General features: G+C 44.1%; 2 protein-coding genes across 2 annotated transcripts in view; one reads left to right on the top strand and one right to left on the bottom strand.

The window, feature by feature from the left end:
* Positions 1-7442, bottom strand: part of ppm1lb (protein phosphatase, Mg2+/Mn2+ dependent, 1Lb) — a 158473-nt gene extending 151031 nt beyond the window's left edge. The window contains exon 1 of the mRNA XM_063205665.1: positions 6579-7442. Within this exon, the coding sequence (XP_063061735.1) occupies positions 6579-6977 (399 nt within the window). The 5' untranslated portion in view covers positions 6978-7442. The remainder of the gene's footprint in view (positions 1-6578) is intronic.
* Positions 6885-26432, top strand: nmd3 (NMD3 ribosome export adaptor). Its single transcript, XM_063205664.1, has 16 exons — positions 6885-6903; positions 9464-9520; positions 10371-10505; positions 10996-11092; positions 12506-12586; positions 13336-13464; positions 14954-15044; positions 15244-15322; positions 16127-16223; positions 17016-17133; positions 21175-21320; positions 22710-22822; positions 22991-23063; positions 24300-24406; positions 24829-24899; positions 25864-26432. Exons 2-16 carry the CDS (start codon positions 9477-9479, stop codon positions 25995-25997), a joined length of 1515 nt encoding a protein of 504 aa, XP_063061734.1. The 5' UTR covers positions 6885-6903; positions 9464-9476; the 3' UTR covers positions 25998-26432.
* Positions 26433-27007: the final 575 nt, after the last annotated feature.

Raw genomic sequence — 27007 nt, 5'->3', positions numbered from 1 at the left:
CGATTTGTCGGAAAACCAGAAGGGGGGATATGTTTCAGATTTTAAGCAATATCAATGGAATTGCATTAAACTGTGCTTAAAATAATGAAGGAAAAGTGGCAATATCAAAACCAGAAGGAGGGACAATCCCCCCCCCCATAAATCGCACCCTGCTTGTATGTTTGTGTATGCGTGCGCTCGTGCGTGCCTACATGTGTGTGTGTGTGTGTGTGAGAGAGAGAAAGAGAAAGAGAGAGAGAGAGAGAGAGAGAGAGAGAGAGAGAGAGAGAGAGAGAGAGGCTCAGGCAGACAGACAGGCCGAATTAGCGGCGCACACATACGTTTTTGTGTGCAAATATGTCTGGATATACTGTATGTGTGTTTAAGTGGGCACACATTTATGTGAGGGTGTGTGTATATACACATATATATATGTGTGTGTGTGTGTGTGTGTGTGTGTGTGTGTGTGTGTGTGTGTGTGTGTGTGTGTGTGTGTGTGTGTGTGTGTGTGTGTGCGTTGTAGTGTGTGTTCGTGTGTTCGTGTTACATGCTCATGTTGTTCGCGTCTGTGTGCACTCTTGTCATCAGCTGCAGTGTGTGCTTATGCAAATGAACATCCCAAATCTGGGCGTCTCATTGAACCAGACTGCTGTTGTTGTGACTCGTACACAGACGCTTCCCCCTTCTCCATAATGAGCCAAGCCTCCACCGGGCGGCTCGATCTCATCCATCGACTCGGTCTGTCTGTAAGCTAATAACTCTGAGATTTGGGAGTCCAGGCTTGGGCCATGTCTCTGAAAATACGTACATAGCCAGAGCTGTACAAAATGGCTGGTTAGTAAAAAAAAAAAGAAGTCAGTGTTAATTCAACACTTAGAGAGTACTCTGGGACCAAATACACTCGGGTGTGCAAATGGCTGGCTATACAGTGAAAAAAAAAATCTATATTTATTCAACACGTAGAAAGTACTCTGGGACCAAATACGCTCTAGGAGATTTTAAAAGCTGAGGAATACCAAGGCACTCATCTTCTTTGTAGTTAAAATGCCTTTATTTTGACGGGCATAACATGATTAACAACATGACTAACATAACATGATTATCTGTGAGCTCACTTCCTGACGAAGGCTTCATGAAGTGTTTTAATTGTGTTATGCCATTTTGACTACAAAGAAGATGAGTGCCTTAAGTATTCCTCAACTTTTAAAATCGACCAAGCCTGTCACCAAAGAGCACCATCTTTACTAAGACCTAGCAGTTCCAGGAAGCACTCCAACTGGACTTGATTCTGAAACGCTGTAGGAGATGTTAAATCAACTCTCTGAGTATTGAATTAACACTTCAGAAATGACTGCACTACTGAAGGTTTCATAAGAGTGCAGGCAGAGACACTGGCAGCATTATGCTCCTACGTATCTTTCTTGGCTGTTAACGGGGAGCATACAAATGTCGTGCTGTTTATCCCGAGGTGTTCAGCTGCATATATTTGCGCTTAACCACCAGCTCTTATCTGATAACGCATCTCAGAGTGTTTGGATCTGGGTCTTGTTGCTATTTGCCTGGAGATACATTGTATATACATTGAGATAAGAGAAGTGTGTATGTACGTGTGTGTGTGTGTGTGTGTGTGTGTGTGTGTGTGTGTGTGTGTGTGTGTGTGTGTGTGTGTGTGTGTGTGTGTGTGTGTGTGTGTGTGAGAGAGAGGGGGGGCATAGAGAGAGAGAGAGAGAGAGAGAGAGAGAGAGAGAGAGAGAGAGAGAGAGAGAGAGAGAGAGAGAGAGAGAGAGAGAGAGAGAGAGAGAATACCTAGAAAATAACTTATATTCTCTCTCTCACGCATGTGTTTACATTGTGCATATTGCAATGATAAACCTGTTACACACTACACTGACATTATGATACGCTGGCTTTCTTTTAATAAACACTCACACGTCTTCTACCCTCAGAAGGCACAGCTATCTAAACATACAGAACACACTCCTTTTGACATCTCCCATTGCTAGATGAGGCTGGCAATGCACAGCATAGACTATGGAGACATTGAGAATGGACTAGGTCTGAAACGTCTGTTTCTCCAGTTAACCATATAGACTTCTGTCGTTTAATTTCGGCTTCAATACACTTTTTCACAGAAGCCTTGTGTGCGCCTCCTTTTTTCCATTATCTTGAGTGATTACTACTTTTTGGGAGTGCACGCACCAAGCAATACACGGGGGTTACGTGCAGGCGCAGACGCCGACCTTTGTTGGTCCTTTGTCAATGCACAGCATAGACTTAAAGGTGCACTGTGTAGGATGGTGGCCAGAGTGCGTAGGTATTGTAACTATGCTGCTCATTGAAACTGTGGCACGTGTCTTTTGTTCTCACATTGCTCTCAATAGTGAGCATGTCTGCAGGAAGGCTCTAACTTTGTATAACAGACATGGTGTGTGTGTGTGTGTGTGTGTGTGTGTGTGTGTGTGTGTGTGTGTGTGTGTGTGTGTGTGTGTGTGTGTGTGTGTGTGTGTGTGTGTGTGTGTGTGTGTGTGTGTGTGTGTGTGTGTGTGGGCACGTAAAAAACACATCTGGGATCAGGTGTTGTATTCGGCAGTAAATCTAAACCAGCAAAAGAATGAATATGAATAAAAGATGAATACCCACATTTTTGTCTGGCCTTCAAGTCCCTCCTTCATCCCCCACCACCACCATCCTCCTCCTCCTCCTATCCCCAGTCTTCATCTGGCAAATGTTATTCTTCTCTCCCTTTTTCCAACGATCCTAATTTAAAATGTCCCATATTCACTCAGACACGAAATCACGAAAGACAAAATAAAAAAGGAATGCACACCAGATTCTGGCACCAATCATTATCCGCACCGCAATGTGATTTCTCATTGGGCTAGACGCATTGATGAGAGCCTGAGTGCATGATGGCATCTTTTGTGTGCGAGGCTGACATTATGTGTCTCAGAAAACAGATGGGTGGTGTGGGCGGGGGGGTGCAGGTGATTGTGTTGGGTGGGTGGGTGGGTGGGAGGTGTTGAATGTCAACATCATCTTGACACCCAACACAACCAACACAGGGTGATGGGTCGGTGGGTGGGTGATGTGAAATGTCAACATCGTGTTGACACCCAACACACCCACACTACACACATTCACCATGCACAGATGTTAGATCAGTGCCTAAGACATCATTTCCTCAACTTCCTGTCTGACAGTGGGAAGAGACACACCACCAGCAAGGCACACTCACCAAACGTGCAGATGTTACATGTGTCTCAGCAACTTCCAGCCTGACAATGGCATGAGAAGCACCACCACCAAAACTACCATAGACACACGTGTAGCACAGTATGTAGTATGTCTATGATCAGGGGTGATGATGAAAAAAAATCCTGAGCCTGAACTTTTTCCCCTGCTCTAACAACGACGACAAGATACTGCATAGTGACGTAACGTAGGCCTATTTTGACATATTATTCAAACATTTAATAGCCTGTGTATGACCATTATTCAAGCCTGATAGTAGAAGAAAACCCTGAACCTGTAACACTTTCTGAGATAAGAATAATCTAATGGCTAATTATTATCAATGTTTTTATTTTTGCAAACTCTGTCAAGCCTGAAATCAGGCATGGAGCCTGAATACTATCAGCAGAGATTCTTTAAGTATAGAGATATGCCAACATAATAGGTTTCTATGGGCACCTAACGTGACCAGGTTCCGGTCTGCCTAAAGGGGCGTGTCATAATGCTCCTACAATGAATAGAACAGTCCTTAGGTCTGCCTAGGTCTGCCTAAGGGGGGCCATAATAGAACCAGGAAACAATGGGCCAATGGAACCTCTCTCTCTCTACTCTCTCTGCTATCAGCCCTGTATGATGTTGACACTCAGCCCACCCACCCAACATGCACAGATGTTAGATCGGTGTCCGTGGCACCATGTCTTTAACTTCCTGCTTGACAGTAGCAAGAGAAGCACCACCTCCCTAACCATCATTACAGAGTTAGTGGGTTCCTAGACATTAAAAGTCACGGAGGTGCTCGTCCAACATAGAGCCAGGTTTTTCCACAATATGGTCATCAAATATAGCCGCCATAGCCTATGACAAAAATCTGTCTTTTTTATTTTTAAACTGTTTATAAACATGTCCTACATCAATTCTGACCATTTTTCAGAGCAATTCATTTCTGACAATTACAGGGGCAGAATGTGTGATTAATAGTGACATGATTTCTTCAACTATTTGCTTGAAAGTGGCAACAGTAGCCCACCCACTTACGCTGCTGGAATAAGCCAACTCATTTTCATCCATCAGAGGAGAAGATGGCTGCGGAGGTGAGTGAATGCTGACAGATAGCTTTCACAGCAGCAGTGGCGGCGGTGCCGTGAGGGCACTATACTGCAGTGTCTGAGCGCAGGGTCGCTGACAGCTTTTGCTGGGCCCAGGACAAAGTCAACTGAAAGGGCCCCCCCCAATTGTAAACCCAATTTTGGGCCGCCTGTCTTCCTGGGCCGGGACAAATGATCCCTTTGTAATAACAAGGTAATACAATATCTCCACACCATGCACTCTGTAACAATCCCAATGCTTGCGAAGGAAATTAACTGGACAGAGTCAACTGGCCTATAACAGCAAAAAAAAAAAAAAAGATTGCGAAAAATCTGCCTATCTGCAGAAATTAAGCATCAGCATTCCTGAAAGACGCCCACATGGTTCATCAGGCCGGGGGTGCATGTTTACGTTTGCTCATCCCCATGGTAGTAGAGTGTGGGAATGGGATGCATGGCTACACAGCCTCATACTGTATGTGTGTGTTTTTTCCCTTCAATTCATCCTGAAAATAGACTTGGAGAAGCCCTTCAGAGACATAACTCTGTCACACCCACTCACTCCTTCCCTCGCCCCCACACAGGAATGCTGACAGCTTTAGCCGGGCCCAGGACAAAGTCATCTGAAAGGGTCCCCCCCAACCCAGTACATACAATGTAATGAGGACCCACTTCGAGGCCCTGTCCATGGGCCCGAGGAAACTGACCCCTCTGTCCCTCTCTGTCGGCTTCCCTGTCCACCCCGTACCCAACTCTTTCACTCCTATTATAAATTTGGCCCCTGTTATAAATTTGTTGTTACAAGACTGATGATGGTCAAGTGGTAATGCATTACTAAAGGCCCTGTGCAATGTAATAGTAAGGGGTGCTCATCATGAAGCTCTTCCCAAGCCAGTCGGGTCATTTTCGCTCCTCCCACCAAAGAGAACCAGTCCAGAACCAAGAAGAGGAATGGATGGTGTTTGTGTGTGTGTGTGTGTCCATCCCTCTCTCTCTCTCTCTCTCTCAAAAATAAAAAATAAATAACATGTGGAAAATAAAAATACCTCTGGCAGGTAAACAGGGCTTATATATATTTTCCATCTGGGTCAAAGACAGCATTCTGTGGCTGTGCCCGAGGCGTTTGGAGAGGAGAAGAGAGGAGAGGCGAGGCGAGGAGAAGATGATGGTGTTTGACCACATGGAAAGTTTAATCCCCCCCTGCAGCACAGATGAGCCCCTGATAACGGTGCCCGTGTGCCCTGGTGTCTGCCCAAATACCTGGCGCCTGATTTACCTACTGCGCTCTCCCTCCCTCCTCCCCCGCCTGTCAGACCCGACCGACCGCTTGCCTTATAATTTGCCAGGAAATTTACGATCAAAAGAAAGTCCCTTCCAAATCAGATGAAACAGGTGTTTATACCAGGCTACCATTATAGTACACTTAAGTGTGTGCATGCCATGCCATGAACACATTGATGGCTTGATGTGAAGTTCAAAGTCAGTGCTGTGAGGTTCCCACCTCCCTTATTTGTGTGTGCCATGAAAGAAATGTTTCAAAAGGCAAGAACAAAGCAACGTCTTAAACAAGAACCATCACTGGGGTATTTCCCCTCATTCACTGGAGGAAAAAAGGCTGAAAAACTTCTTAAGACATACGGTATGTGAAACTTCCTGGCAGTAAGTGAGAGAGGAGAAAATGTGCACTGGTCACATTCTCTAGTAAGCAGGATTGTAAACATCATAAAAATGGAAAGACGACGGACGCCAGTATAGGTCAGTGTCGAATTTCTGTGAAACAGGTGGGTCTCGAAGTTGAACAGATGGGCAGTTTGTTGGCCCTGCATGGTGGCGGAACAACTGCCACAAAAATGCACAAGGTTGGTGCCAAAAGATAAAAGAGAACCAATTGCTCCCAGCTGATCATTTCCTAATGTCTGTGTTCTTGTTTCTCAACCTATCAGTGTCAGTTCTCGTACCAATGTTGGTGCTCATTACGCATGAGAAGACAGGGGATGGAATAGTCGCCTTGCTTGATATTTTTACACTGCGTTGCTTGATGCCTGCCATTCAGGTATTGCATGCAGGGCAATCCTGTTTATAAAGCGCGTCTTACGTGTTTGACATTTCAGTTAGGCTACAGCCCAGTCCGGTTTCTGTCAGTGGACAAAAACTCTGAATGCGCATGTTTGGATAGGCATAATTAATCACTACTACATGCCCATAACAAATTCAGTATTGCAACTGAAAACAAGCAGGCTGACTTGTGGGGAATTGAGGAAATAAAAAACACCTCACACTTACTTCCCCACCGTGGCCGTCGAAAATCCCAAATATGGATGGGTGACTCTTGTTCACAACATCTGTCAAGACTTCAAAGCGGTCCTCCATGTGGTCGCGCCGTCCTTGTATGGAGTACACCGCGACGTTGTTGTTCTTCAATTCCCAGGTTTTGGCGAACTCCGCGTCCAGGACGTCCAGACCTCCGAATTTCTCATTCTGCATGATCTCCGCCACTTTCCCCTTGACCATCTTGACGGCATCCCGGCTGGACTTGACGATGGTCTTCACCTCGTCCGTGTGGAAGAAGTAACTCCATAGTGCCAAACTGATGCACAGGAGAAACAAGGTCTCTGGTCTAAGCAAGAAATAACGCATGATCCGACCCAAGAGAGACAACAGTGTCATCGTATCTCCTATCATTTATACGAGCGAGAAAATCACAGCAGGTTGTTTATCCGAACAAGTCATTCCATCTTTGCGTCAAGCGTGAAGACGGGTAGGCTATACGACTGCTGTAAACTGCGAATTGCTTGCTCCTGCTCAATACTCAGTGCAATCAGCACACTCACTGCACACGCCGAGAAATCAAACAGCAATTCTTCTGCGAGCTGCTCACATGTATCGCCTTCAATGCTCTGAAAAGACTGCAGCGATAAGCGCAGATACAACACGGCATGCCGCCCCACCGTGAACAATCGGAGATCTCTTGACTGTGTTGTCGCTCAATGAACCGTGCAAGCGCGCCCAGAGCGCGTAGACTGTTCCATAATAGCCTAGGATGTCAGGAAATACCGCTACGGGGGAGTTCTTTCCCTACCGTCACCAATGTCACCTGACATCTAGAAAGGCGCACTAGCTCCTCCGCAGTAGCCTACTGGATGTGGTATTTGGTCGAAGGAAGTGAGCGCGTATAGGGACCGTGTTTGAGCGCATCCCCCTTAATTCAGAGGTCGCTTTGCGTGGACGTTGGGGTTATTCTCGAAGTCATCCACTTTCACCATTTATGCATAAAAAACATATATTGTTTAATGCAATAGAGTATCTAATGCAATGGAAAGTGTGCCGACGCCAGTTTGTTGATAGGCTATAGCACGGGTCAGTATTTGGGCATGGTGTGACGTCATCTGTCAGCCCTCAGAGTGAAGTGCACAACAGCTGTAGTGGCATGTCATGAAAGTAGCCCCGCGCCACAGCGTTGACGTAGGCTTATGTAAAGATGCTGTGATGGCTGATACAAAACTGCGTGAGGCATTTGTTTAACTAAAGCTGCCTCAGTCAGTATCAGAGTCAATGGCATAGGTAGCCCGCAGACAACCTAGGCTTCTAGCCTAGTAAGCGAGCTAAACCCATACTTCACTTTATAAAGGAAGGGCTGGAAATAATAGCCCATAATCATAATAATATTATTATTCTTAATAATAATAATAATAATAATAATAATAATAATAATAATAATAATAATAATAATAATGACTTCTACAATGAAGTCTACAGAAATTAATCCATTCCCCTCGTTTGGGAATGCATTAAGTAAGAGAGGGCAGATATGTATACACTCTGCAGGCCAGTTGTTTCATCAAGGCTGAATGAAACATGACTTGACATGTTTATAGTCTGACGATTTGGGCACTCATGGGTAAGCGATTAGGGCGTTGCACTTGTAGCCCAAAGGTTGCCGGTTCGACTCCCGACCCGCCAGGTTGGTGGGAGGAGTAATCAACCAGTGCTCTCCCCCATCCTCTTCCATGACTCAGGTACCTTGAGCAAGGTACCGTCCCGCCGCACTGCTCCCTATAGGGCGCCATTGAGGGCTGCCTCCTTGCACGGGTTAAGCATGAATGCAATTTCGTTGTGTGCAGTGTGCACTTGTGTGCTGTGGAGTGTGTCACAATGACAATGGGAGTTGGAGTTTCCCAATGGGCTTTCACTTCACCTCACATGTGTTGGTTTTGTTGCTGTTGTCAGAGAATTAAGCCATTAAAATGTAGTAGGCCTACTGTTTTGAGTAGGCCTATAATGCATACCATAGCTTTATGATACAACACAATGTCAAATGTATTGTCAGTTTTCTATGAAATACATTTTGCATGCCTGCAATGCTCATTTAAGGATAGGTCACAGGTAGGCCAAGTCACAGACTTGTGCAGTAGGCCTGTTATGCTTATGGATAAAGCATCATCATTCAAACATGGGAGCTTATGGGGAATCACCCCCACCCCCCCTCTCTGGGCCCGGCAAACTACCCCCCCCCCCCCCAGGATTTTAAATGGCTTAAAACTGGAAGACAATTAGGACTTTTAAAGATGATTGATGCAGGCAAGCCACTGACTGAACCAAGAATATTCAGAGCACACAATATTTTTTTTCTTTCAATAATGTATTTTACATCTTATCATTTAGGCAATATATACATTAACACTATAATTAAGGATTATGGTCCTAAAGGAAAGTGTAGCCTAAAGTTCTGCTTTGAATTATGTTTGCTTTGATGCTCTCTGGCAAAGTAATAGACAGCTATAAGAAACTCCAGAGGTCCTCGCGTACCCGGAAGTGTGGAGATTATGTCATCATTTCGCATCGTGCATGCAGGGGGAAACGTGTCCCCACGCTGTCATCGGGACTTTTAATTAGTGTAAGGAAATGCAGCGTATTATCTTTTCCATTTAGTTTCACAACATTTGTACTGTTCACCAAGCAGTAACAGTACTTATTTAACATTGCTGTTGTCGAAGGACAAGAGTTGTGAAGGGAGCACTCGCTAGTCGTTGCATTCGTGGCTAATATCAGCTAGCAAAAGCTAATTCAAACGACACCTAAAATAATCTATATGAGTGGCCAAAGTTGGCATAAAATGCGATCGTTACAATACCTTAAACGTGTGATTCATTTTGAAATTCTGTTTCCAGGTCGCTGAACGCCATGGAGTACATTGAAGCTCCATCGAATCCCAGCCAGGGGAATATGTAAGTCAAGTTCTGCAGCTTACACATGATGACACCGTCACTATTTTCTGTAAAGTTACATAGTGTCACGGAAATAATGTAACAGTTCTTCTAGGAGTTGATGCACTGTTTTAAAAGAGGCATCAATAGGCATTGTTTCAAACGCCGCTGTACTTTCGTACTGCTGTGAAGTGAAGTGTTGAACTGGTGATCAAAGTTAAGAATCACAAAAGCACAGTTTGTGAGGCGGGAATAGTTGTCGTTGTACATATATCTCATATCATTTTGGTGCATATGCGGATAATGTTGGCTTGACGGAATATTGGTCTTTATACTCTGCGGCACCTGTTGTATGACTTCGTATGTTTACTTTGTGGAATGGCTGCGAGTAACAGCTATGGTAGTCAATGTGGCATTCATTGGTTGACGTGTGGACAGAGGTTGTCAAAAGTGATGAAACGGTTTTTTCTACTATGATCATCATCACTACTATCGCCTGTTTTACAGGTGCCCACATGTGAATTGTTTACCCGTGAAAGTTATATAGACCACGTTGTTATCACCCTCATAGGAATTACTGTAACACATTCTAGCAAAGCTTGACTATCTCCAGCACTTAATGTATTTGCACTGCATGGATCGTGTTCTTTTAATGGATGCAAGGTTCCTTGTGCAAGTAGCTCATCTGGTTTAGTATTTACTTGGAAAAAAAAAAGGTTTTCGATTACTTTTTTTGTGTGTATGCAATGTCTTGCAATGTTCATTCTGAGCATTATGTGTATTAGGTGTAAGCTAACGGTACTTCACACCTTAAATTTCCTATTACGGATCAATAAAGTAACTAACTACTCTGCTCTACTCTAAACTTCAGCCTCTGCTGCACATGTGGTATCCCCATTCCTCCAAACCCCGCCAACATGTGTGTGTCCTGCCTGAGGACCCAGATTGACATCTCGGAGGGCATTCCCAAGCAGGTCACTGTGCACTTCTGCAAACAGTGTGAACGGTAAGCAGTTGTTAGTACTTTACACATTGTTGTCTCACCCTCCTTCAGAAGCCTGTAATGATGGGAAGAATGAGAAAACATATTGAGAATAACATGAGAAGAGGTATTGTCTTTTGCTAGGATTAAAAAAATACTGTAAATTTGGCCCTGCCGTGGCGCATATGATGGGACGCTTGTTTGCTATGCGGCCGACCCGGGTTCGATTCCTGGCCCGGGTCCTTTGCTGGCCCTTCCCCGTGTCTCTCTCTCTCTACTCGCTTCCTGTCACCATCTGCACTGTACTGTCATGAATAAAGTCAAGAAGACCAAAAAAACAAAACTAATAGATTATCAATAACTTGGTGACTTGGTGGGTGTGTCCACTCTCTGAGTGTGTCGCTATGATTAATATTGCTGTGCCAGTTCTTGCATCCTGGAAGTACACAGTATATTGCTGAAACATCTGTGATTGTTGAAACTTTTCCCCATTGGTTTTTGTGGTCTCTGGCAGTTACTTGCAACCCCCAGCGACGTGGATACAGTGCGCACTGGAATCCAGGGAGCTGCTCGCCCTCTGTCTGAAGAAGCTCAAGGGCTCCATGACTAAAGTAACGATCACTTTGCTTCCACATCCGCAAAACATTCCTCCCCACATTCGTCTGCCTAATGGTCGATGTTGTGTTTTAAGATTTATTTAGCCAGAGGTTTGAAAGCCACCCGTTTAGTCAAGGCCACCTATGTACAACCCTTGAAATTATATGTTACTACTAAGCGGTGTGCCCTCGAGGAATGCAGCTTGCCGTCTTGGTTTGAATGTTGGCTCGGCTCCCGTACACTAGTTACTGATTTAGAACCAAAGTTTTGCATGAGGGAACCCTGTGTGTAGGTAAAGCCTATGTGAACCATAGAGATAAACACTGGATGTCTGTTGCCCTCAGCCTCCTCACATGTTTATAGAACGCCACCCTCTTTGCACAATACACCACATTATGGCTTCAAGCAGAGATTATGCGGTCTTTGGTTCAAATTGAAAAATGCCATACTTTTAACGGATATAGATAGCAATCCATTTTTGGCTGTAAAATATTTTTTGGCATTGACTTTTTATTTTTATGTTTTGATATTTATTATTATACCTGTAAAATATAAAATCATATTGTTATAAACAATCAAAATGATAAAAAAGTATGAGGGAAGGTCCAATAACTACACTGATGCCATCCAACTTTATGTAATAACGTTCCCTATGGCAATATCATGGCTGTGTTTATGTTTCACATTAATAGAATTCTCTTGGCAGCACATGTAGTCAGTGCACATGTCTATGGTGTTAACAGCCTTGAGAGCGAACTGTTTATTGGCTGTTATTATATGGTTGTGACGTCATCGGTCGAATGCTCCATTCATTTCAACGGGGCTCCCCAACGTTCGCACGTCTGTTATTTTTCGATAACGGACGGGTTGGTCTATAACAGACCGCTGTCAATGGCAACAAGACTTTTCACTGCTAAAGCCACTTTTCAACAAGACTCTAATCAGCTGCTGTGATAGACAACACCTGTTGTCCTGGCTACCTAGCTGTTGCCTAGCGGTGTTCCACAACGGCACTGTTTTGTTTTGCGCAGCAACAATCTTAACATTAAATAGGCCTAAAGAAATGTCCCCGCCATGTGTGAGTCATTTAAGTATATCCATATAATAAGCGGGTTAACTTTCGGCGAGTCGGTCGCTTTGTGGAATAGCAGCACTTCAGAGAGAACAAGACCCCTCCGCTCCGCGTCGGGGTCTAAAGATTCTCTCTGTCGTGCTGCTATTCCACGGTAGCGACCTTCTCGCCGAACGTTAACCCTTACTTATTATGCATTTCAATTTATTCCAAGATTTGGGTAAGGATCACTCTGAAAGTATTCTTTATAAACACAGACCGAAACCTTCCCCAAGCTACATGTTTCTATCATTATGCATGAATAGAGACTAACGGTTTCCACTGTCTCTGTCGTCTCACACTTCTCTGCCGTCAGGTGCGCTTGATCGATGCAGGTTTCCTGTGGACAGAACCCCATTCCAAAAGGATCAAGATGAAGCTGACTATTCAGAAGGAGGTATGGCTTTTTGTTTACAAATAAGGAGTTATTGCCTTACCAACTTGCCGTAACAAGCTTTTATTTTGATGGATATGCCTGTGGGTAGAATGAACCAGAGTTGTGAAATTTTGGACGAGGTTTAGCATAGTCGGAACAGAAGCAATAACATGAATAGGCTTTGAAAAAGCAAATCAATGGACATAGCCCGAAACACAGAAGTGTTCAGTAATAAAAAGTTAGTCAGTCAAACTTGGGCACAAGTCCACCACAGCCTGCCAGCGGCTACACAGAAGGTCGTAGCATTGGTTCTAATGCAAAAATCCATATCCTTGAGCCTGTCTATGTCTATGTAATATGGCCATTCAGATAAGACATTGATTTATCATGAATCTGTGAACCACATGTATTTGTTTTTCACCATGAAAGCTTTCTCCCTTGCTTTCTCACCTCTGCTGACACTTGACTTTAAATTGTTTTTTCAATTGTTCAAATATGCTGCCTGACTTTTTTGTGACTGCAAGACGACAGTTTATTTGTACTTTTTAACAGCACTATAAATGGCTATTTTCTTTAGAACATTAATTCAAAATCCTGTCTTGTCCATCATCAAATAGACCAACAAACGAATTGAGAAGAGGTGATAAGGAACATGGACTCATATGAGGTTCTGTCTGTCTGTCTGTCTGTCTGCCTCCTGTCTGTCTGTCTGTCTGTCTGTCTGTCTGTCTGTCTGTCTGCCTGTCTGCTTGTGTGTTGATTGTGAACAGGTGATGAACGGGGCCATCCTGCAGCAGGTGTTTGTGGTGGAGTTTGTGGTGCAGGCTCAGATGTGCGGAGACTGCCATCGAGTGGAGGCCAAGGACTTCTGGAAAGCTGTGGTGCAGGTCCGACAGAAGGTCAGTAGTGACTGAAACGGGACTCTCTCTCTCTCTCTCTCTCTCTCTCTCTCTCTCTCTCTCTCTCTCTCTCTCTCTCTCTCTCTCTCTCTCTCTCTCTCTCCCCCTCTGTCTCTCTCTCTCTCTCTCTCTCTCTCTCTCTCTCTGTGAGTGTATATGTGAGGCTGTATGTACTGAATTGAATTCCCTAAACTGCTGGGAATTTTTCTGATCTCTGCGTGTGTTAGTGAGTGAGATTTGTTTTTTTACTGAGCATTGTTTCAATGAAAGTAGCTTGTGAATACACTGTTGTACACTGCTGGTCTATACAGTGTGTGTGTGTGTGTGTGTGTGTGTGTGTGTGTGTGTGTGTGTGTGTGTGTGTGTGTGTGTGTGTGTGTGTGTGTGTGTGTGTGTGTGTGTGTGTGTGTGTGTGTGTGTGTGTGATTCTACTGAGCACTGTTTCAGTGAAAGTAGCTTGTGGGTTCCCTAAACTGCTGCGGAAGTGTCTATATAGTGTGGGGGTAGAGCACAGGGTCACTTTGTTCAGGGTTATGTACCGAAAAGCCATTGTGAGCCAGCTATCAGTGCACAGCAGATTTCGCTGGACCTAATACCCTGCAGAAAATCTGCTTTGTCACTAAAATGTTTGTACAGGAGTCTTTCCCAGGCTCTAAAACGCTACGCTTGAGTGCCATCTGCAATGAGAGACCTTTAATATTTAAAACAAGAAACTCTCAATACAGTCAGCTCCTTGAAACATTGCCATAAAGGGTTTTTTTCCTCCTTGTTTTGAGCCTCCATTTAGACACTACATTATTGCCCTTTCGGAGCAAAAAATGAGTTGCGTCGAAATAAGTTATAATTAAAGTGACAAAAATGTCACGGCGAATTGAAGCAAACAACACATGGTAGAGACTAATATAGAAATGATGTTTCATCCTCCAGTAATCCAGACCCTTCATTACTCCAGCCATCCTTACGGACTTGGCACATTTGCTGACTCCGCTGCCGTTGCTCTGCTTTCTGACAGTCTCATCATTGACAAAACGCTGCAGTACCACGCTTGAGATAATTAGTTAGGGCTGCGAGACGTTCTTGTTTTTGTGCCTGTGGTGAAAAACAGCAAATTGGTTGCAGGGGAAACAGATGCCATCTGCAAGTCATTTGAAATCTTTCATTTTCACGTTTTTACCGATCATGTGTCGCACTGCCATAAGATGTTATCCGTTAACAGCGAAGGTCTCATTTTCTCTTTTTTTTTTGCTCGTATCCCAATGCGCATCTTGGGTTTAAATTCAGATTTGTTTCAATTGTCTGTGGAGGTTCCCATTCATCCAGGTCAGATTTTCCAAATGGTTTGGTTGTAAGCAACTGGAATTCTTTGTTAGCTTGATGGATGAGGAGCAAATGTCTGTCAAGTTCAAGAAAAAGTCCATGTGCGTTCAACTCTTAAGATTCATTTCAATTCATTGTAATCACGAGTTGTGTTTTTGTGTTTGTTCTGAAGACGGTGCACAAGAAGACCTTCTACTACCTGGAGCAGTTGATTCTGAAGCACAGTCTGCACCAGAACACATTACGCATCAAAGAGATCCATGGTGGGTGCTCCTTTCCACAATATATATGACATAGAAAATGTCACTCTTTTGAGACACATTTTTACTTTTGCTTACAATCTCCAATCAATGGCTGCAGCATTACAAAACATTGTTAGTTAAGCTGTTGGTTTCAACTGTTCAACTGTTAATGACTATTTTTTTAAAAAAAAGGCTAAACTGAGTCATGTATGTTCTGCAGATGGTCTTGATTTTTACTTTGGCTCAAAGCAGCATGGTCAGAAGATGGTGGATTTCCTACAGTGCACAGTGCCAGTCAGGTAAGTGCCTCTCAGTAGAAATGCTGTCTGAATGATGCCACTGCTTTTAACTGTGGCAAGGAACAGGGCTGTTTCGTTTTCTATGTAAAAACTCATCATTTGTTAAAACTGTTGTAATCAATCATCAGGGCAGTCATGGGTAAGCGGTTAGGGCGTCAGACTTGTAGCCCAAAGGTTGCCGGTTTGACTCCTGACCTGCCAGGTTGATGGGGTGGGGAGTAATCAACCAGTTCTCTTCCCCCATCCCCCTCCATGACTGAGGCATCCTGAGCATGGTACTGTCCCGCCGCACTTCTCCCATTTAGGCTCCCATTGGGGGTTGCCCCCTTGCACGCGTGAGGCATAAATGCAATTTCGTTGTGTGCCGTGTACACTTGTGTGCTGTGGAGTGCTGTCACAATGACAAAGGGAGTTTCCCAGTTGGACTTTCAGCTTAATCACTGTTGGAATAACAATGAGGTCTTGACTTGCTACACAATATTCACAACCACTTTGAATCAATAGTTCCAGTTTAGATTTGTTGTTATGCTGTTTTCATGGAGACGTGTATAGCTGAAGGTGGTGCGAACTGAAGCCTCCAAGAACACACCGGCATAATTGCCACGTTCTCCATGCCTCCATGCAAATATCCAGCGCTCGTGTTTCTGCATGCCTTGCCCCATGCAGGATGCATTTCAAGTCAATGGAGCATTTGATGGATTTGTTCAGTCTTGTTAACATGTGCCTGTAGGGGGAAAAAATAAATAACACTTGACAGCCAATAAACGGGAATAATAATTTCCTCCCAATTTTCCTCTTTGTCAGGACAAAGGCGTCGCAGCGTTTGATCTCCCACGATGTTCACACCAGCACGTACAACTACAAAAGCACCTTCTCTGTAGAGATTGTGCCCGTATGCAAGGTAACCACACCGAGGAAGATTATGCCTTCTGTCTGTATTCCACATTAAGATGCGGTGTGAAATTCCTCCCTTTTCCCCTTGACATTTAAACATGAATGTTGGCCAAGATAAGGCACTGATTTGTGGTGTTTATAGACTGGGCTGGGCTGGACTCTCATTACTTCTGCTATGATTTTAAATCTCTTTCAAATGAAATGTCTATGCTATGGCTTTACACGTCTTTGCTAGACTTCTTGTCATTGTCCTATTATTTAACATGCAATTACATGGCAGTCCTATAAATTCTATGTACACAACGTTATCACAAGCTAACAGTAGGCCTGAAGGGTTTCTAAGAAAATGCACACAAGGAAACCATGTTTAGTTCAAAGGGTGGATTCCAATATGCAGACTTCCGTCCTCCCTTGCTCACTTGCCTGTTTGTGACCTCAAGATGACGTAGCCGACGCCGGAAAATTCATTGAATATCTTGGAAAAGTACAATTCTAATGTCATTTCCTCATTTGCAATTGGGATGGTGAATGGAGAACTTAATTGTTTTCTCCACGGAGGCGGGGGCGTCAGCAAAATGCGAGGCCATGCGCACAGACCAAGGAGGGAGCCTGCATATTGGAAATCCAACCACAGTCTGCCATTGTTGCAGAACAGGCCTGGTTTTGTTTACCCACGGTGCACCTGTGCCTGCAGCACAAGTGTTGAACTTGAGGGTGGTTAAAGATTCAGCTGAATAGGACGGGAGCCGTGTTTCTATGCTGACCCCAGTGTTGTTGTTGTCATGGTGTTGGTCTCCAGGACAACGTGGTGTGTCTGTCGCCGCGTCTGGCCCAGAGCCTGGGCAACATGGGCCAGGTGTGCGTCTGCACGCGCGTCACCAGCACAATCCACCTCATTGACCCCAACACACTGCAGAGTGAGTACCATACTAACACACGCACACGCACAGTGCACACACACACATACAGGACACACACACACACACACACGCACAGTGCACACACGCACAGTGCACACACGCACAGTGCACACACACGCACAGTGCACACACACGCACAGTGCACACACACACGCACACGCACAGTGCACACACACACATACAGGACACACACACACACACACACACACACTCAGTTGTGCATACACTCACAGACAAACAGGCACAGCAGCAACTCTTGACACGCTGCATCAATTACCCCAACGCACGTACACACACTCCACCAAAAGACCTTGTTGACCGCATCATCCAGCAGAGTGCCACCACAACACACACACACACACCTCATTTACCCCAGAGTAGTCCCACAGGGAGAAGTTATTAATCTTCATTAGATTAGAGAGAGGCACTATCCTATTTAAGTTACAATGATGGGAGCTAAAAGTAAACAGTATTTTTGTTTCACTTCAAAATAGTGGTTCTGAAATCATTGCAGTTGTTCATGAACTTGTAACAGTGTGAAAGGCACTCCCTGAAGTAGTTGCACCAATACTGCCCTACAAAGGTTAAGTGCAGTAACTTTGAAGACAAATGCCTTCAAAGCCTTGGTAGTAGGTTGGATGTCAACATTATACAGCAAGATCTCTAAAACGGGACACATTTGGACCTTAAAGGAGAAATACACTTTTTTGAACATTAAGGCCATTTTCTGAGTGGTCTGCAATGTTTTAGAGTCCCCCTCACCTTTTATTTCATGTTTGCTGCAGTCTCTGTTATTTGGCTTATTTGGATTTGATCTCAACCAGCTTTAGAATGGCCGTCTATGGGCACCTGCAACTCTGTTCTTAAAATCACCTTTAACATTTGTTTTCAAGAATATGCAACTCACCAAGTGTTCAGCAGTATTCACTGGTGTTCCTTAACAATTTTTGTAGCGAAATATGGCATCTGTCGTATTTTAAGGCTTTGTCTCAAGATAAAGGAGGTGTAATGAAGACCATTTTCGCTCTACAGTCATTTTTGACGAAATATGTAGCTACTGCCTTTGTAGGGCAGAAGGAACAAAGCGCCCTTCTCTGTATTTCCAAAAATGTACACTTCCACTTTCAACCTGTGGGTTGACACAAGGAACAGTTCTTAATATAGTTTCCTGAAATACTCTCCCGTAGTGGTAAAGGCGCAAAGGGGTCAGTTGTCCCAGGCCCAGGGAACTGGGGGCCCAGGGGGGGGCTTTTAGATGACTTTGTCCCGGGCCTGGCCAATGTTGTCAGCGGCCTAGTGCCGACCCTCCTCCTGACGCAGATTAGCCCATCACTCATCTCCTGTTTTCCACTGTCTGCGAAGATCTGGAGCGTCTCCTCTCGGCTTCACTGACTCATCATCCTCTTTATCAATCAATTAAAAAACTTTTTTCACCCCCTCCTCGATTCATTCGAGCATATCTGATTCCCATTTAGATGCGTTTAATGTGGAGTTGGCCGGTGCCCAGGCGCAGGGAGCACAGTACATCAGGGGCAGAGTGCTGACGACACAGATTCCTCTCCAGCACTCTTGCTGAAGCCAGCATTGGCTCTCTCTATTTCTTTTTCTCTCTCTCTCTCTCTCTCTCTCTCTCACTCTCACTCTCACTCTCACTCTCACTCACTCACTCACTCACTCACTCACTCACTCACTCACTCACTCACTCACTCACTCTCTCTCTCTCTCTCTCTCTCTCTCTCTCTCTCTCTCTCTCTCTCTCTCTCTCTCTCTCTCTCTCTCTCTCTCTCTCTCTCTCTCTCTCTAACTCACTCTGTCTCTCTACCGTGCTTGCGCGCTCTCTTTCTTTCTTTCTCTCTCTCTCTCTCTCTCTCTCTCTCTCTCTCTCTCTCTCTCTCTCCATTTTCTCTCTCTCTCTTTTCTCTCATCCTCTCTCTCTCTCTCTCTCTCTCTCTCTCTCTCTCTCTCTCTCTCTCTCTCTCTCTCTCTCTCTCTCATCTTCTCTCTCTAGGCTGTAGAAGTAGCACCGCTATCGTCCTATCGAGAATAGGGAGTTAATGAAAGATACGGTGTGAGAAGAGCAAGAATGGGCCTGCGATATATAGCCTTCACTTTATCCTGAGCAGTATACTATTTGATAAATCTGTTATCTACAGCGAATTAGTCAGTTTGGTGACTTCAGCACGTTATTGAAAATATCTTTGAAAAGCTCATTTTGACATAAAACATAATAATTGTAAAATAACATTTAATTGAAAACGAGAGCAAGGACAGATGTCAACTTGCCCCTTTGGTCAATGCTAGATGCACGTCCAGTTCAGTGTTTGTACTCATCAAAGAATTCATGTATGACTCGAAGTGTGTTTGGCGCCATCTGCAGAAAATTTAAACACAATAGTGCAGGGTTTCCAAAGCTGAGGGTGCGCGTACTGCTTTAAGGGGTGCGTGAGCTGAAAAGCAATAGTGGATAATATATGGGTTTTTTTTTACACCAGATTTAACAAACATTAAGTCGTTTTTAATTATATGGTGAACTGTATGCTGGAAGAGTCCATGTAAAGTGTAATTCATAACCCCTAGACTTGTCATGCAACAAGTTCCATTGTGATAATAGCAGAAAACTTGTCTAATAGTGACCATTACCCAGAATAATGTGCATAATGTGCAGTGATTTGCTGTCCTTTAGCAAAGTGAAGCCATACTTTCATGGCCATCACCACACCAAAGCTTTTGCTTAGGGGGTGTGTGAACTAAATTGAACTGTAAAAGGGGGTGCGCATGGGGCAAACGTTTGGGAACCGCTAGTGACTATTACAGACAGACAGACAGCGTCGTTTCAATACCCGGTCCAACTCCCTCTCTAGTTATAGGTCAATTTCCATTTACTGTACTCTATTTAAACAGATCACTGCAGCAAAGATTATGTAATAATAACAGGTCATGAAAAGGGCTCAGTAGAAACATGGCGTGCCAGTCATAATCTACACACCTTTTTGTCTGTTATCGTTCATCTATCTAAAGATGTTTCGTTTTACCAACCCCGTCTTTTATTGGCCTCTTCCCCTCTGACTGACCTGTATCCTGATCCACGCCCCCGTGTCTGTTGAGCATATGTCTTGTCTTTCCATCTTCAGTTGTGTGTGCACGCCATTCCTCATGTTGAGCACACATGCATTGCACACACGCATGCATGCACACTTCAACTCACGAAACACACGCACACTTGAACTCGTGAGTCGCGACACACACGCAAATATGCCTAGTAGTCAGTCACACACACCAACTCAAAATACATCAGTGACTCATCGGTTTCCCTTTGTACCAAAACAGCGGAGCTGTTAATCTCAGCACGCATGGGTTGCAGGAGGGACACCTCAACTCCCAACACATGCATTTATCCAAAACACACACACACACACACACACACACACACACACACACACACACACACACACACACACACACACACACACACACACACACACACACACACACACACTCAAGATGCTGTCTTCACACACCAGTGACTGTCTTCACTTCGTCCCAAAGCAGTGGTGCTCCCGACAGCTTCTGTTCCTGATGTTGGGGCGCTCTTATTTTGTTTGCCCCAAAAAATTCCCTCGGCTGATTGAGGCGTGTCGAACAGATTTGCACGTATTCCACGTTCTTAACTGCAGCAGTAGTGTGTTAGATGGTGGAAATTACATCGCACATGGTTCCACTTTCATGATCAAACAAAAGGGACAGACGTCCATGTTGCTCGAGCAACTGATCAACAAGCACTGTTATTGCCAGTTAGAACCTTTTGAAGTCCTGCTCGAGGGGGCTTACTGGACATTGCTTTGCTTTGAAGATGTTTCGAACTTTCTTGATATATTTCCAACTTAGTTATTTGTATTGTTTTACTGTTGTTATTTTTGTGAGGTGATCTCGGGTGTCATGAAAGGAGCTAATATGTAAAAATAAAATGTTTTATTATTGTTATTGTCATTGTTATGTCTACCTAGCTAATGGCTTTCTGTGGTGTTTTTCCGTTGGCAGTTGCGGAGGTGGACACCAACACGTATTGGCGGTACCCCTTCAACAGCCTCTGCAGCCCCAAGCAGATGGAGGAGTTCATCGTCATGGAGATGGACGTCATCAGAAACCAGAAGCTGGGGGCAGGAGCCGGTCTCACATCAAACAAGGTAAGAACAGAGAGAGTAGAGAGAGAGAGGTTCCATTGGCCCATTGTTTCCGGGTTCTATTATTGCAAGGGGGAGGGGGGGAAATCCCCCTTTAGGCAGACCTAGGCAGACCTAAGGACTGTTCTATTCAATGCTAGGAGCATTATGACGTGCCCTTTTAGGCAGATCGGAACCTGGTCATGTAAGGTGCCCATAGCAACCTATTACATTGGCATATCTCTATATACTTAAAGAATCTCTGGCACAGCCGGCTTACATACAGCCTGCCCACTCCCTATTGTACCCTAGCCTGCAGTTTACCTAGGGGCGCTGTCGAGAGAACACAGCCCATTCATTCTGAATGGGAATTCCGTTGGCGCCCCCAGAGTGCAGTACCACCCGGAAGAGTGGCGAGTGGAGTCTCTCATAATATCCTTAAAAGCTCTCTCAAGGAGGTCACGCTGAGTTGGGCTGGTGGCATTTCACATAGGCCCGGGGCGATTGCACTATATTACATTACATTAAGCAGATGCTTTTGACCAAAGCGACTTACAAGGAGGACATGCAAGCGAGTACAGAGTGTGGGGACAGTACAGAGTACAGCAGTATACAGGTAAAGTAGAACAGATGGAGAACAGAAAAAAAGAGGAGGACCTATGAAATGTAGTGCAGGTTAGTACCCATGACTAGATGTGAGTAGAGATAGTAATGTTATAGAGAAGTTAATGATGTTATTTAAGAGAAAAAGACATGATTGCAGTAGTCTTGTACATCTTCATATTACTTTTTTTGTGAAGATTTCATTCTGCTGGTACTAAGTTGAAGCCTGTCTTTAAAGGCATTGCTTTATTGTGCATACCGGTGGTATTTGCTCCGTGTCAACTTTGTGTCACACAGCAGATGTTTTGAAACCCCTTCTTGTCCAAATGGCATCAGCTTTATATAAGGCTGAACTGATTAAACTGAATTGTCAACCTGAATTTGTAAATTGATTGCCAATCCTAGTTTTATTTTATTATGTTTGGTGGAATGAAAAGGGTTAGATAAGGTAATGTTGGGTTTCACTTGCCTCAACTTGTTTATTTTTGGCTTTAATCAGTTTTGTCGGTTGGAAATTTGAATACATTCCTGTGGGTTTCTGTGTGGCTGTTTTTTTTCATTACTCTAGGATTTGCTTTGAAAGTAAGAACTTTTTCTAAGTTTGCCTGCAGATTCTCCAGCAAGATGTGCGAGAAGCAGCAATTTAAATCTTAAAATATTACCTTTCTCTCCCCTCGTGTGTGTGTGTGTGTGTGTGTGTGTGTGTGTGTGTGTGTGTGTGTGTGTGTGTGTGTGTGTGTGTGTGTGTGTGTGTGTGTGTGTGTGTGTGTGTGTGTGTGTGTGTGTGTGTGTGTGTGTGTGTGTGTTTAGCACACCTTGGCTGAGGTGTGGGTTCAGAAGGTGTCTGAAATGAACACTACTCAGCAGTATTATTGCAGAACCTTCATGGGCCACTTGCTCAATATTGGAGACCTGGTGCTTGGGTAAGTGTATGTGTGCTTGTCTGTCTGTATTCGCATGTGTACATATTTTTGGGGACACCATTTGACACACCCAATACAGAGCACTTGCTTGCAAACATTTAAATGTTTTCCCTTTTGTGGTTTCTGCCATGTCGTGTTCAACATATTCCTCTCACTGTTTTCCAACAGTTTCGACTTTGCAAATTCCAACATCAACGATGAGCACCTCAACAAGATGAACCCTCATCAACTTCCTGATGTGGTAAGCAGCCTCTCTGACACTTTTTTTGATTGAAATTTAAACCTTCCTGCCTTTCCTCGTCATACAACACTTAAAACATAAAAGCAGTAACAGTGTACGTAAAGGAAATCCCATGCTGCTTTGTGCAATTGTTCCAATCTGAAAGACGGCATGGGTCCTACCCTAAAGCGAGGGAACCAATCGTAGAGCTGGGAGGGGTGGAAAGGCAATGACGCGAACTACTTGACAACGGAAGCTTGCCATTTGTTTGAATAGATTGAACTGGCTATGGGCTATGTATGTGCCAAATGACACATTCGGCCATGGGCAATCAGAAACCACACTATTCCAGTGAGAAACAGCATAGGTAGCCTCCAGTCATGAATCGCAAAGTAAATCCAGCACCTCATGATTTCTTTTTTTCTTTTTTTTTTTTCTTTTTTAAACATGTTCCTTCACATCTGTTTCGGGTGTTCCCATCTTAAGTCGTTGAGCTACTCAATATTCATAACAGTCAAGACAGTCCTGCCTTAAATGCCTTCGCCCAAGGAAGGAGGGAGAGGTTATCTGAATGTGGAAGAAAGAAAACAGAAGGAAGGGGGAAAGGGAGGGATGTGTTCGAAAACTTTTTTTAAAAATAGTTTATTTTCTCTTTTTTGAACACCATCATAGTTGATCAACAGTAAAGCATTCAGAAGAACAAAAAATGAAGTATTTTGAAATTTAAATAAAATGGTCAGGAATATTTTCCTTTTCCTGACCATTTTTCAATGCTTCAGTTGATATGCACCGCTGACGGCGATGGCACACACACAGCAGCAACTCTTGATGCGCTCCATCAATTACCCCAACGCACATACACACACTCCAACAAAAAAGACGTTGTTGACCGCATCATCCAGCAGAGTGCCACCACCACAACACACACCTCATTTACCCCAGAGTAGTCCCACAGGGAGAAGTTATTAATCTTCATTAGATTAGAGAGAGGCACTGTTGAAGTTACAATGATAGGATAGGATAAGAACGTTTCCTAAGTTTGCCTAGCCTGATAAACCAGCCTAAATGTGAGATTGGATGTGTAATTTCAAAAATGTTGGCGTCCAGCGGGTGGCGCTGGTTTACTAGGCTAAAGTTTGCCTGCAGAATCTTCCAGCAAGATGTGTGAGAAGCAGCTGTTGCTTTTCCTCACCATTTTTTCTATGCTTCAGTTGATATGCACCACTGATGACGATGGCCATTGTGTGCTGTACGCAGGTTCTCATTAAGAAGAGCTACGACCGCATGAGGAGGGTGAAGCGCAGGAACTGGAAGCTGAAGGAGCTGGATAGAGAACGAGAGGGCATGGACACCGACGACGAGAGGTGAGCATGGACGCACGCAGACACTAGGCGCTGGAAAAGAACTGCTGTGGAAATGGAAAGATGTCTGCAATTCCACTTCATTCTGATGATGGGTCAGAAACGTGGTGAAGTCACAGTTGTGACTGCTGTAGTGATGGCAACCTCAAATGGTTTGGTGGTTTAAGGGGATTATTTTTCAAAACAAAGCCACGAGACTCTTTTGTTAGATTTTATACTTAACTAGTGGCAAAATTAATAACAGTTGCTAAATACTTGAGTGAGTTTTTGTCTTTGCTAAATCACCCTGTGACTGGAACCCTCTTCAACACCTAACCACATGTTGCTCCAAGGACTATTGCAATAAACTTTAATAACTGGAAGTCGCTTTGGTTTCCAAAATCAGCTAAGTGTAATGTAATGTAACCTGTGTGTACCTCTCCCAGGCAATACCAAGACTTCCTGGAAGATCTGGAGGAGGATGAATCGCTCAGGAAGAACGTCAACATCTTCAGAGGTGAGATCACTGGACACACTTGGAACTTACAACATGCAGTGTTTAGCATATTGTGCCAAGTTATTTTCTTATTGTTATTATTCATACATAACACATTAACTGTGTTCCACACAACTACTTTTAAGAGCAATTCACAGGGTGTGGTGCACGGTTATATTTTTCTTGAGTAATATACGTTAATTCGCACACCTCTACATACATTATTGATTGAGAGATTGTAATTGAGAGTTCTATTCTATTTTGAGCATAAAGGTAAGTCTCTGTAGTATATTATACTTGTTTCATATGTAGATGTGTGATAGGCCCGAGAGCTGTTTTGGTCACACATTCCAGAGTCTGGGTTTCAGAACTGCTCTGATGATGGAAACTTCACAAGTTCCAAAATCAAGTCCAATTGCCCACAATTGAAGTATTTCATTCAACATTGCATGTAGATGTGTGTAAATGAACTTTTACTGAAGAAATGTTGGTCACTAGACTAAGATGGACTTGGATGAATGAAAGTCTTCACTGACGTCTATATACATTCACATGCACACAGCTGCCTTTGAACTGACACATGGACATGTACTAAATATCCAGGCCTGACGGTAGAAGAAAATAATGAGCCTGAACCTTTAACAATTTTTGAATGAAGGCAAAAATTGTCATTTTATTTCAACTCCTGTCGAGCTTGAAATCAGGCACTGAGTCTGAATACTACCGTCCCTGAATATCTCTCTACCAGAGAGAGTAGAGAGAGAGAGGTTCCATTGGCCCATTGTTTCCTGGTTCTATTATTGGGGGGGAAACCCCCTTTAGGCAGACCTAGGCAGACCTGAGGACTGTTCTATTCAATGCTAGGAGCATTATGACACACCCCTTTAGGCAGACCGGAACCTGGTCATGTTAGTTGCCCATAGAAACCTATTATGTTGGCATATCTCTATACTTAAAGAATCTCTGTCTCTACTCTGCTCTCCAGATGCAAAGAAGATCCCCGTGGAGAGTGATGCGGAGGACGACGGGGCCCCGAGGATCAGCCTAGCCGAGATGCTGGAGGAGCTCAGCCTGAACGATGCCACCGGGGGAGAGGGAGCCGACATGATGACCGAGTGAACGCACCCACAAGAGGGCTCTGCACACCGGCGCCGACAAAGTGCAGAACACTGCTCCGCAAAATTAAATTCCATTGTTTTCAATTGAACCCCGCACACTGGCGCTGATGTCCGCGGACATCGACTGGCAATTAGAGACGAATTCTATTTTTTCAGAGCCGCCCATAGACTATCCATTCTCTGCTCTGTGGTGAAATTGTGTGGAGGGGTCGGAATTGTGTCGAAAGCAAAAGTGCTCCTCAGTGCTGTCGGAGCCGGTGTACGGAGACTGTAAGAGGGCTCCGCCGTAATGTGTTTCGCTCTCTCTCTCACTCTCTCTCTCTCCACACCTGGCGCCTTTCCTCTCATGTTGTGGTGGTGTATGGCCCAGGATTTCCAAGCAAGCATTTCATGAAATATAGAACTTTTGTGAGGCGAAGAACATGCTTTATCTTTACTATTGCTGTGTTGCCCCAGTTTTTACATCCATTCAAAGGATGCTCAGATAAACTCGTTAGCCAGACGGCAAGCTGAACACTGAGTGTTTTGCTGAATGTTTGACAAGCCACAAAATAAAATACCATATATGGTAATCTCTAAAAAAAATTTTTTTTCTGACATTCATTTTTACATTAACATAGTACTTCCACTGTGTATGGGATGAAGCCATCGGCGTAAAGCAGGGGTGGGGAACCGTTTTCATTCGAGGGCCACTTCAAGTTTTATTAAGTCCTCCAAGTGTCATGCTATGAACACAAACCTTTACAATAGAACCCACCTTCACTAGGTCCTATGAAACTATAACTTCATTGTATTGCAAATGGAATTTCTAAGATGTATTTACAAAACGTTTAATATTTCATGTGAAGCATTAGAGTTATGATAGGCGCGTACGAGTTTGTTGCGAGCGTCGATGTTGCGAAAGGCACGTGAGCGAGAACTTGTTGTCACGATTTGGGTGTTATTAAATACAGCGCATTTACAGTCGGCCACAAATATGAAGAAGACTATGAGCTTGCACCGGTTTGCTCT

The sequence above is a fragment of the Engraulis encrasicolus genome, chromosome 8 (genome assembly GCF_034702125.1).
Source record: "Engraulis encrasicolus isolate BLACKSEA-1 chromosome 8, IST_EnEncr_1.0, whole genome shotgun sequence".
NCBI classification, from domain to species: Eukaryota; Metazoa; Chordata; class Actinopteri; order Clupeiformes; family Engraulidae; genus Engraulis; species Engraulis encrasicolus.
The sequence above is the reverse complement of the archived record's forward strand: the minus strand, read 5'-3'. Positions and strand labels throughout refer to the sequence as shown.